The sequence below is a fragment of the Vigna unguiculata genome, chromosome 3 (assembly GCF_037176805.1).
Source record: "Vigna unguiculata cultivar grain cowpea cultivar isolate G323 ecotype 2 chromosome 3, ASM3717680v1, whole genome shotgun sequence".
NCBI lineage: Eukaryota > Viridiplantae > Streptophyta > Magnoliopsida > Fabales > Fabaceae > Vigna > Vigna unguiculata.
In genome coordinates this window covers 67262607-67276519 of record NC_140794.1, presented here as the reverse complement: position 1 = coordinate 67276519, position 13913 = coordinate 67262607, and the positions used below count along the sequence as shown (strand labels likewise).

Here is a 13913-nt window from a genome sequence, read left to right as displayed (position 1 = left end):
TAAATTAATAATTAATATTACACAGATGAGTTGTTCCATATTCTTTTATTCTTTATTCTTTATTGTTTCTTCTCTATTATCTATTATTCTCTCTATTATTCACTTTATTTCATAACACGTTATCAGCACCATGCTCCAACCAATTGAGGACTAGTGGAAACTTTTTCACAATAACGACAATGCTCTGCACGTCTCAATACAGGCTCTTTCTAATCCTTTCTCAAATTATAATTTTACCTTATATTCTTCCTCTTGTGATAAGAATTATTTAACTTTATCAATTTTCATCTCCGTCTTATTATTTTTATTTTTATTTTGACGGTGATTATTATTATTATTATTATTATTATTATTATTATTATTATTTTATGTGCTAGTTTTAAACACACGAAATGTTGCAAAATTTGGATTTGTGACCCTTGATATTATAAGGAAGAATTCCTTATATTGGATTTTAAATGTTGAAATATATTTAGATGCAATGGATATTGGGATACCATTAAACAAAGAAATAAAGCATCTAAGCAACATGACAAGAATATTGTGAAAAGAGATTTCACAAATATTGTGAATTTATTTCATGCCTATGTATGGCTGACTGGACAAAGCAATAAAGCTTTTGATGAAAAATCATGAGATCCGCCTAATCTGCTCCATTCCCAGAAGTGAATGCAACAATCAATATTATGAATTTATTTCATGTCTTTGTATGGCTGAACAAAGCAATGAGCTTTTGATAAAAAATCATGAAACTTGTCCAAATTGGTTCTGTTCCATTCCCAGAAGTGAATGCAACAACATTTTATTTATATTTTCATGATTGATCATGATCTTGATTTTGGACATGGTTATAAAGAAAATTTCAAAGACACATTTTGTCACCAGAAGTGGCACGATAATGTGAAAAAAAGGAAAAGGAAAATGTGAAAATATTGACAAAAAGATGAAAGTATATATTATCATTACGGTGGTAAAGGTCATTTGAGTTGTACTTATTGTACACCAAAGCATCTTACAAATAATGAGAAGAACATAGAAACACAATTTGCTTATGAAGATGGTGATTCTGATTATGGCCATATGGATGCTACTCATCTTGATATTGTTATTTTCTTTGCTAAAGCAAATGGAAGCATTGATCACCTCATTGATTATGAGAGTGTTAAAAAAAATCTCATATTGATATTTAAGTTTATATGAAAAACGAATGTTTGCACTAGTACCAAAAGAATGCCTTATTGATAGTGCAACAACTTATACAATTCTCAAGAGTAATAAATTTTTCTCTTGTTTGATAATGTGAGACATCGATGTTAGTATTTTTTATAGTACTACAAATATATTTGAAGACTCTAGAAGAGCTATTATACTTCTACCAAGAAGTTGAATAGAAACTTACTAAGTTTCAATGATATTTGTCTAAATGGATATTATATTGAGACAAACAATGAAAAAGATATGAAATATCTTTATATCTCTATGATTGAGTTGAAAAAGAAAGTGTATTGGAGAAATTATCAACATTCTCTTATAGTTTGTACTACAAGTTTATTAGTACAATTGAAATGCATGTCATGGTAAACCAAAAATTTACAAATCAAAATGATTGACTTATTTGACATGATTAGTTATTATGATGCGAAAAAAAAAAGGTTGAAAAACTCATGTGGACACGTTTGAAGCGTGGTAGACCTATTGGTTCCAAAAATAAAAACTCTTGAATAAGAAAGTGAGTTAATATGCAAAATGACCTAATCGAAAAGGTTGAAATTTCAAAAGATTCATTTGACATAATTAATGGTTCGGTTCCAGAAGAACCTCAAGTACCTGAAATGGTTGAAATGATGAGATCTCAATAAATTATGTCATGAATCATAGAATATGAAACCAAAATAAAGTTAACATTGACGAAACTTTTACTTATAACATAGCGATGAATGTTATGAATGACAATGAGGATCAATAAACAATGATCATTAAAGATTGTCGGCGAAGAAAAGATTGGCCAAAATGAAAATATGCAAAGAAGCATAATTGTATTTGCTTACTGAACGAAAGATTTTTGGACGTATAGTTCGCACACCTGAAGTTGTGAAACTTGTTGGGTACATATGGATTTTTGCACAAAAATAAAATTAAAAATGATGAAATTGTTAGATACAAAGCATAATTGGTTGCTAAAGGTTATTCACAAAACCTTGTATTGATTAGTGAAAAAACATGTTCACTAGTATTGGATGCAACAACATTGCAATATTCGATTATCCTAGTTGCACAACAAGGTTTTCATTTACATCTAATGGATGATGTTACAACCTATTCGTACGGTTCTTTTGAGAATCATATTTATATGAAAATTCCTGAAGGATTTTATTTGTCCAACAAGACAAATTCTAAAGAGGGTTATTCAATAAAATTGAACATGCTCTTTTATTGATTAAAGCAAGGATGTGTGTGGTATAACCATCTTATTGAGTTCTTATTAAAATAAGGATATGGAAATGATCCTTTTTGTCCTTGTATTTATATGAAAATATTAGAAAATCAATTTTTCATAATTATTGTTTATGTAGATGACATAAACATCGTTGAAACTACTAATGAGCTCACAAGGCAATTGAAAGAATTTGAGATGAATGATCTTTGAAGGACAAAGTCTTGTTTGAAATTAGAAATTGAGTATTTAAATAAAATTATTTTTATACATCAAGAGGCTTATATGATTAAGGTGCTTAAAATGTTCTAAATGGACAAGTCATGTCCATTATGCACTCCAATAGTTGTGAGGTCGTTAGATGTTGATAAAGACTCTTCTTAGACCTCAAGAAAATGATGAAGATCTTCTTGGTCTAGAAGCACCATATCTTAGTGTCATAGAAACACTAATGTATCTTGCGAATTATACTCGATCTAATATTGCATTTGCTATAAATTTGTTAAGCAATATATAGTTCTTCAACTACAAGAAGAAAATGGTTTGGAGTAAAACATATATTTCGTTACTTTAAGGATACTACGAATATGAGCTTATTCCATCCAAATGATTCAGATTCAAACCAATGGGTTATGGATATGCATGTTATTTTACATATTCTTACAATGTCACAATGGTTGATCACAAACAAGATGTTTGTTCACATGTGGTAGCACAATGGTTTCATGAAGGTATATGAAACAAACCATAGTAGCAACATCGTCTAATCATACAAAATTACGAGGAAAGTTGTGAATATGTTTGGTTAAGGTTTATAATTCAACATGTGCAAGAAACTTGTGACTATCCCCGAGAAAGATGGAATCAACAACCATATATGAAGACAATAATGTATTGTTCAATTGAAAGGATGATATAGATATCCAAAAATTCGTTCATCTGAAAATATGACAAGTCTATTTGTAAAGTTTTTGCCAAGAAAAACTTTTGAGCAAATGACTCACAGATTCGGACTCTGTCACCTTAATGATGTAAGTTTACATGAGAGAGAGAAATAGAATATGTGATGAACAATATTATATTAAAGAATACAGAATGTTGTACTCTTTTTCCTTCACTAGGTTTTTTTATCCCAAAGGAGTTTTCCTAGTAAGGTTTTAACGAGACACATTCTTTATCAATGGACACTCAAGGGAGAGTGTTATGAATTAATGATTGTCCATTGATTTGATACATTTACTCATATGATTCATTACTCTTTATAGTAAATATTTGTATTAACTAAGTTGATTTGTTTCCTTTATGGATTACATATTGTATCTATAAATATGACTCTTCCTATCAATAATAATACACAGATGAGTTGCTCCCTATTCTCTTATTCTTTATTCTCTATTGTTTCTTCTCTATTATCTATTATCTCTCTATTATTCACTTTATTTCATAACACCTTTAACTTATTACCACTCAATATCTTAATTTATGTTGAAAAAAAATTAATATTTGGTTTATGGAAAATATCATTTTTATAAAAAGTGACCTCAATTTTGGTGAGATAGAACTTCCTTACATATATTATAGAAACAATAATAGAATAAATTTATTTAACTTATCACCATTTAAGTTCTTATTTTTATTTTATGTGATTAGATCATTAATAAAACATATTTAAAAAAAATAACATATCATTTAGATATTTCATACATTATAGTATAAAACATCACATGCTCATACATTCCATAAAACAATCATAATGGGATAGACACTATTTATCTCATTTGTGATCTTGTTTCTTAAAATCGAGTAACTATTTTTTGTTTAAGGAATATAGTTCTAAATAAGTGAAACAAACTATTATAAACAAAATTGATTGTGTCCCTTTTTTTCTCCTTCCAAACTCAAATGTTAATTTTTGTGTTTTAATTTTTTTAGGAATTTAAATATGAATCGAAAGTGAAATTTAATAGAGATAAAAAATTAAGTAACATATAAAAAATAAAATACACAAATATACTTAACTTACCTTTCAATCTCTTTATAAATTTCTCACTGATTAGTAACAAATCTGTATCCAAACAAATCTCCTAACATTTTCCATCTCTTGCAACACCACCACAACAATTCAATTTTAAACAAAATTCTAATAAACATATACATAGCCTATATTTTGTATTATTTATTCATTTAAAATTTACTGTTATTAAAATTATCACGTCTTATAAATAAAATCAATTAGTCAACATAGTATAATATTCGATCATAAATGTCATTTTAATTTTAAAAACTATAAATCAGAACAATAACTCTGGTTTATTTATAAAAAATATATAAAATAATGTCAGACTTTTATTACATGATTATACCAAAAAAAAAACGTATATAATCGCACTACACCTGTCATTTCATTTTTCTTTTCAATAAAAAAAAAGGAAAAAAAAAAAAAAAAACAACACTAACTCTGGTTAGGTTACACAAGCCTAAAGCATCAGCAAGCAACATTTGCTGCTATAGCATTCCAAACCCTCCAAGAAGACTGTTAGCTCCAATTTTTGCTAGTATGATAAATTGAGGAAGAAAACTGCAAATTGATCTAACAGAAACGTTTGAAAGATCAAACTAGAAAATTTAAGTAGTAGTTATGTGGGAGAATATCTAGATATACCTACAGCTACAAAATAACTGCCAAAAAACTACAATTTCATAAATTTAAATAAGAAAAAAATATGAAATCAAATTTTAAATTATTATTCTATGATTAATATATATCTCACTAATATTGAATTTTATTACTTGAATTAAAAAAATCAAATTAATTTTACTATAAATTATTAACATATAACAAAAGTATACAGGTGGGAAATCTGATACTTGCTTCATCAACAAACAATAATTAAATAAATATCCACATTATTCATGGGTATCATCTACCTACCCATTTTTTTTTCCGATGTGCAACTTTCAACTGATTTAAATTTCTAACCATCCAAATTAAAGCATAGAATAGTACCAGTGGAATCTAACCCAATTTGTCACTTTCCTCTGAGAATCTTGGTTTATCAACATACAAGCATCTTGAACCACCACAATTAAATTAATTAATTAGCCAATCTTGATTAATCAGCCCTAAAGCATCTTAATTAAATAAACACCAGGTAGAAAACCAAACAAAGAACAAGGACAAACCAGGATCATGAGCAATCCACTGAACCTAACTTCGAACCTCTTCTTCTTCATCCTCACCTTGACCATCCTCTATGCAGCCTACACATTCTCCACATTCCAACCCAAGCAAACCAATCTCATATTCTACGTCCATGATCACTTCACCGGCGACCACTCCACGGCGATTACGGTGGCCGGAAAGACTGGACCCGTCTCCAACATCCTAAACTTTGGCACTGTGGCCATCGTCGATGACCCAGTTACAGAAGGACCCAACATCGATTCAACACTCATTGGTAGAGCTCAGGGTATGTACATAAATTCGCAGCTTGATGGGAAAGGCTTGTACATGGTTTTCTCTGTGATCTTCACCGGTGGGGAATTCAAAGGTAGCAGCTTGGAGATTCAGGGATCTGATATCTTCACAATGAAGGAAAGAGAGTTCGGAGTTGTGTCTGGCACTGGTTATTTCAGGTTTGTGAAAGGATATGGGATTATGGAAACTGAATTCATGGATATAGCTACACTTAGGGCCACTCTTAAACTCACTGTAACACTCAAACATTACTGACAAAACTCACTGTTATGTTTTTTCTTATGATATGATGGTACAAACATTTGTTACTGAGTCATATTTACACCCAGTAAAAAGTTAGACATATATCTCCTTTAACTTATTATCAAATAATGTCTGAATCTATGTTTCAAAGGGTTAACATTAGGTTCAAAAAAATGTAACTTTTTTAGAAATCAACCTTATTTTTTGTGAGATATGGAGTTTACTTGCATATATTATTAAAACAATGATAGAAGAACCTTATTTAACTTATCGCCAATTGAATTTTTTTATTTATGTGATTAAATCATTAGTAAAATATATTGTAAAACGATAATTTGTTTGTGTAAATTTATATCATTTTTAGGCAACCTCGTTTTTTAAAATCGATGAACTATTTCTTGGTTAAGTAATTCTAAAGAAGAGAAACAAGATATAACATCTCTCTTACTAAGCTTAAGTAATTATTTTTTGGAAAGTTAATTATATCTCTTTCTCGCTCGATCTAAGCTTCAATGTTAATTTTGTATTTTAGCTATTTTATGTTAAAAATTCAAATTTGAATTAAAAATCTCATATTTAATAAAAAAAATTATGCATTATATAAAAAAGTAAGATCACATACAGGGATATATCTAACTTATCTTAAAGTTTTGAATTACAAATAAAGTTATAATCTTTTCATAATTTTTCATTGGTGAGGGATTTGTATACCAAAACAAATCTACTAACATTTTGCGTCTCTCCAAACAACACCACAACATAATCGATTATTCTTCAATTTTAAACAAAAACCCTAATAAACATATACATAGCCTATATTTTGTATTATTTATTCATTTAAAAATGACTTTTATTGAAATTATCACGTCTTATAAATAAATAATTAGTCAACATAATAATAATCTTCGATTATACATTTAATGTTAATTTTAAAAATTATAAAATAAAACAATAACTCCGATTTATAAAATAAAATTATATAAAATAATGTCAAAATTGTATTATATAATTATACAAAAGACCTACTGCACCTGTCACTTAATTATTTCTCATCAATAAAAATTAAAAGGAGGAAAAAAAATAACACTAACTCTAGTTACATTAAAGCCTAAAGCATGATCAGCAAGCAACATTTGGTGCTAGAATTCCAAACCATCCAAGAAGACTTTGCTAGGCTCCAGCTTTTGCTAGTGTGATAAATTGAGGAAGAAAAATGCAAATTGATCTAACTAACACGAACGCTTAAAAGATCAAACTAGGAAAATTTAAGGGAAAATGTTTTTTTTACGATTTTGTTGACCAATTTTTTGACAATATACATGTGACAATATTTCAATAATAGATGAAATAAATATTTGATGTGACTTGAAGAGAGAAGAAAAATGATTGATGTGTGTTGAAAAACAAACTTTGTCAATTTTTTTTGTCAAAGTATCATAGTCCAAAATTTAATGGATTACATAGTTACATATATGATTAAAAGAAGGGTTAACGATATTTTTAATATCTGAACTTTGACACGAAATTAAAATTCATCTATGTTCAAAACTTTAACACATTTTTAGTTTACAGACTTTAAAAATTAATGAATATAGTTATTTTAATCTAATTATATTAACTTTTTTACGTGTCAAACACATTTTCTAGCAAATATTGAAGCGGAAAGGTGTTAAATGGTGTAAACAACTTGAATGCTAGTATGAAACGTTTGACATGTCAAAAATATAATGTAATTAAGTTAAAAGAAATATATTCATTCATTTCTAAAGTTTGAGAACTAAAATTATCAAAGTTTCATATATGAACAAATTTCAATTTCACATTAAAGTTCAAAGACTAAAAATATACTTAACCCTTCAAAGAACATTATATGGGAGAGTATTTAGATGGACACTGATATTTTGACATCACACTTATTTTTACTACCATTTGACAATTAATGCCCCTTATTAATATTCACTTTCTCTTCCTTCTAGAAATATAAAAGTTAATTTTTGTTAAGACAATTTTACCCTTATAAGAGTTGTCAAATAGTCATCAAATGGTGTCAAAAAATCTTTTTCCTATTTAGATATCCATAGGCATTTAAAAAAATCATCTAAAATAAAAAGAAAACACAATTTTTACTTAGTCTCACTAAGAGAATGTTTTCCTTTGTCATAAATTCTCATAGAGGTTTTTCGAGACATTATAGAGATTTAACATCAATTATGGGTTTATGGGTCATTCAATGTGGAATTTTCATAACAATCTCCCTTTTAAGTGAGTCTTTTATATTGAAACACATTATTCTCAAACATGAGTATTTTAATGGTGACTATATCTTTTTATGCTTTTTTTTACAATGGGATACATTTTTTAAAATGAAAAACTTTAGATACAGAGAATTGTTAAACTTTAGGATTCCTACTTTATAATGTACATATTCTAACAATCACTTGGATAAACTGATACTAAGGATGATAATAAATCGAGTACAAACAATATTTATCTACTATCCGCCGTTATCCGTGAAAAAATATCCATGAATACTCATGTATATCTATAAATATTATTATTATTATTATTATTTTAATTTTAAATTTAAAAATGAATCTTTAAAATGTAATTTTGGTTTTAAAAAATTAATCTGTAATTACCATTCAAATCAAATTACTTAATAAAATAAAATTATTAATATATATTTAATTAATAATTTTATTTTTATCACTTGTATTTTGAAAAATAATCTAATAAAATTTATTAATAATTATTAGTCCATAGTATCACGATAGTAATCTCATCAACAAATGAGTAATTAAAAATCAATGACTTACAAACCACTCGGGATAAGAAACTATAACACCTCCATCACATAAAAAACATATATTAGAGGCCTTTCAATTTATAATTTTTTGTTTAATTAGGATGGTACGTGTCACTTGAGTTCAATTTTTGAAAAATGTCTCAATTAGATTATTTTCAAAAAAAAAAATTATTAACACCTAACTTTATTCATGACTTTTATCACTAAATTTTAATATAAATATCGATACTTAGGTTTTTAAGTTATTTTGAATATAAATATCGTTAACGATATTAATAGTTTTTTTTTTTCTGAAATAGACCTAATTGAGACATATTTTAAAAAGTTTAAACTCAATTAACATTCTTTTTAAAAGTGGATATTAAACTAACACATTTTTTAGTACAATCTAACCGATTAAACCATAATTTTTTCATCTTAATTTTTTTATCCGAGGGCACTAGGTGGGATAGTGGTAGCTGTGTCGTGGAATCTAACCCAACAAACTTCCTTTGTCTCTTTCCTATTGGAATCTTGTTTATCAACAAACAAGCATCTTGAACCACCACAATATAATTAATTAATTAACCAACATTGATTAATCAGCGCTAAAGTATCTTAATTAAACTAACAAACCAAACAAGGGACAAGGGACAAGGGACCAGAGACAAAACAGGATCATCATGAACAATCCACTGAACCTTACTACGAACCTCTTCTTCATCTTCACCTTCACCATCCTCTATGCAGCCTACACATTCTCCACATTCCAACCAAAGCAAACCAATCTTATATTCTACGTCCACGATCACTTCACCGGCGACCACACCACGGCGATTACGGTGGCCGGAAAGACTGGACCCGTCTCCAACATCCTAAACTTTGGCACTGTGGCCGTTGTTGATGACCCAGTTACAGAAGGACCCAACATCGATTCAACACTCATTGGTAGAGCTCAGGGTATGTACGTAAATTCGCAGCTTGATGGGAAAGCCGTGTACATGTTTTTCTCTGTGATCTTCACCAGTGGGGAATTCAAAGGTAGCAGCTTGGAGATCCAGGGATATGATAAGTTCGAAATGAAGGAAAGAGAGTTCGGAGTTGTGTCTGGCACTGGTTATTTCAGGTTTGTGAAAGGATACGGAATTATGGAAACCGAGTTCATGGATATAGCTACTCTTAGGGCCACTCTTAAACTCAATGTAACACTCAAACATTACTGACAAAACTCACAATTATGTTTTCTTTCTAGAATTTCATTTCTATTGTCAAAGACATTTCTATTATTGACGGTAAAAGTAGACTTTAAATTTAATTTAATTATATAAAATTGATTTGTATGACAAGATTTACACCTTATATTTATATTTATATTTATATTTATACTTATACTTATATTTATATTTATATATATATATATATATATATATATATATATTATAAATTTTACGATGTTAAATTTTTACCGATCTTATTTATATGGTTACAATTTTATCGGATGTTCCGAAGAGATTATCGAGTGTTGTGTATATATATTTTTTTCTCATGTTGGGGATTTTTTTCTTTGACTAAATATTTAGATACGTTAAAATTTTCCACACTAATTTTTTGTTTAGATTAGTTAAATTTTGGAATTTAAAGATATTTGGATGAGTTGAAAAATTATAAGTACAGGATCTCATTTTGTTTTCCTTCTCGCCTTAAGTACTTGGACTTTCTTGTTCTCCAACTTTGGACCATCACCCCATGTTTAACAAATGCTGTTTTTTAATTAATTTTAATAAATTATTCTAGAATTTAAAGAAACAAACTTTGTTTTAATCTTTACAGTTTTTACTTAATATGATTAGGGTTCCTATGTTACTATAGTTAGAAATAATTATGATTTTTAGGTTCGAAGATCAAATTTATCAACATACAAAAACCTAAATCAAAATTTTAATAACACTTTTTTTAATCATGATATAATGAAAAGACTTTTAACATGTTCTTAACATCGTCGTTAAAAAAATATTTTTTAATAATATAATATTTTGTAATTGAATCATATATATATACACTGCAATATATTATAATTAAATTTTCTGTATAAATAAAACGTGTGTATTTTTAAATTATTATTGTTGGCAGATAATTTGGATGATACATAAATAAATAATTAACGTTTTTTAATATTCTTGACATTTTTTTACAATTATATAACTTTTTATAAGTCTCATTTGATAACGTATCCGGATATGTCTATATTGTTTGGTTAAATGTCTGTGTGTTAAATTTTATTAATATTAAAAAGTACAAGTAAATCTTACTTTATATAAATGAGACATCAAATATTTTAGAATAATTTTAACATATTTCTATAAGTACATAATTTTTTCATTTAATATTCCCTTTCTGGTTAAATTTTTTTTCTTGCTTTATATAATTATTTCATTTTCTAGATTGATTTTTCATTTTTTCTAACTAGATAATTTCTTTGCGCAGACTACGAAGGATAAAATAATAATGGTCAAAGAAAATCCATCTTAAATAATTTTTGTGTTCCTCTCATCTTTAGATTTTGCTATATACTTTTTGTTTTTAGATGCACATAAAATTTGAGCTGAATAGATATATCTTAGTTAGACTAAATTTGTAGTGAAGTGTTAGGTTTATGAAGCGGTCTCACTGGACTAAGTTGTATTTGTGTTTTGTTCCAACTTTTAGATTTCTTGAATAGTTTTTTAGATGCATGTGTAAGATTCAAGCTAACTAGATACATCATGTAATGGTGTGTTAAGTTTGTGAATGAGACTTGTTTCCAGGAAATTAAAACTTCTCTAACTCTTAAGATTTTTTTGAAAAATTATCCAAAAAGAGCATAAAATTTAAGATAAGAAGAGTTAACTTATTTATGAAAATAATTCATTTTGGCGATGATGATTAGTATGAACAAAGAGAATCTGATTTGAGAACTCTGAAAAGTTGCAAATATTGTTGTAGATATTAGTTTTTATAATAGTCTTTGGAATATATATATATATATATATATATATATATATATATATATTAATGGAGAAATAATGGTTAAATATTAATGGTGCAATATGAATTCTCTTAATTTGAGTTGAGGTAACTTTTTAATTTGTTTATAAAGGACATTTATACTTTAGACCAAACTAGAAAGAAGATTTTAAAGACATTGATTAAGGAAAAACACTTAAATATTTTGGTCACAGAAAGATTATATTTTTATTTTGCCATTATTTCTTAAATTAACTGGTGAATTCTTTTGAAGATTTATCATATCAAATTGTCTTGACTTTCTTTCTCTCAATAAATATATAAATATATATATATATATAATAGATATAATTTGTCTAGTTCATGAAATGTAATTTTTTATTATGAATTTGGTGTGACTTCCCATAATTTATAATATTTTTTTAAAATAAATTTTCATATGATGATAATGATTGATGAATTTTAGGATATTAATGTAATTAAAATGTTAAAATTTATAATAAATTTTAAGATATTAACATAGTTAAAATGTTAAAATTTATAATAATATATAATATGAACTTATTTGAAATTCTGTATTTATTTTGCTATGTTACTAATTCACTTTTTTGCATTGTTTGGTCAACAGAAAAAATAATTTTGCCTTAAAAATTATCAATATAGTTTTTTTCTAGTTTTTTTTTTTTACTTAAATAATGGATTGTCACTTAAGGTAAAATTATTTCCCAATTTAAAAAATATAAATCGCTAAAATAAGAGTATTTTGTAAGTGATATATATATATATATATATATATATATATATATATATATATATATATATATATATATATATATATATATATATATATATATATATATATATATATATATATATCGAAAAATGTATTAAAATAATATTTGAAGTTTTACTTATCACTAAATAATCTCATATATATATATATATATATATATATATATATATTAAGTTTGGAGACTAAATAATATTTGAAGTTTTACTTATTTATTAAGTGTTATAAAGGAAAGTATCAAATAATTGTGGTCATCCATATATAACTTGTAATAGGTAATAAACGACCTTTTATAAGATTTTGTCATATGGGATAAATACTAAAAAAGATAAAGTAAAAAAAAAATACTATAACAAACACTAATATTCAAGTTTATTGCTATATATATATATATATATATATATATATATATATATATATTACACCTAATGTTCTGAGAATAATACATTTTGATCCGTATTAAAATTATAACAGAATAAAAGTTATCTTCATTAAATAAAAATTTCATTAAAATGAAAAGTTATTAAATAATATAATAGTTTTTATATATAGTATAAAAGGATAACATTGTAACAATTTAATGTTTTAACCTATGTATTACATTATTTAACCAATATGTTGCATTACTACAAATTATATTCAATTCCTTAATAATCATATAGACAAGTATTTAGTCTATTAATACATTCTTTCCACATCCGATAATACCAATTAAAATTTAATTACCTCCCTTTACCTAGGAGTACTATGCTTACTATTAACATTTCTCCACTAATCTTTTAATAATCCAAAAAGACAACGTATTTTCTTAACCACAACTTCAAGAAAAGAAGAAAAAGGAAAATAAATTTCTTAATGTAAATTTCCAGATTAAAGATTTATATTTTGACACCTCTTTGTTGTAAAAAAATAATATAGAAGTAAACAATGATTATAAAATTATTTAGATATTGCAAAGTACAAAGAGTTAAGAAAGTTAAAATATTAAAAGAAATTGCTAATGAAACGAAGAATGGATATATATTTCTTATTCATTTAAAATTTATTTCAATTAAACCTTAGGTCTAAAATATCCATACTTGTATTTTTTTTAAACTAGTTTTAGTAATTATAAACAATTAGTATTCAGAATACATTCTACTATTAGTTATTTTGTTCATAATTTCTCTTTAATAAAAAA

The 13913-nt window shown here is 26.2% G+C and overlaps 1 protein-coding gene and 1 pseudogene across 2 annotated transcripts; both read left to right on the top strand.

Annotated features, from left to right (window-relative positions):
• Positions 1–5435: 5435 nt before the first annotated feature.
• Positions 5436–6228, top strand: LOC114177153 (dirigent protein 11 pseudogene; annotated as a pseudogene). The gene has a single exon (XR_014993658.1). The product of XR_014993658.1 is annotated as a dirigent protein 11 pseudogene (transcript).
• Positions 6229–9592: 3364 nt separating this feature from the next.
• On the top strand, positions 9593–10194 carry LOC114179257 (dirigent protein 11-like). Its single transcript, XM_028065524.2, has one exon. It carries the CDS (start codon positions 9624–9626, stop codon positions 10161–10163), a length of 540 nt encoding a protein of 179 aa, XP_027921325.2. The 5' UTR covers positions 9593–9623; the 3' UTR covers positions 10164–10194.
• The last annotated feature ends 3719 nt before the right edge of the window (positions 10195–13913 follow it).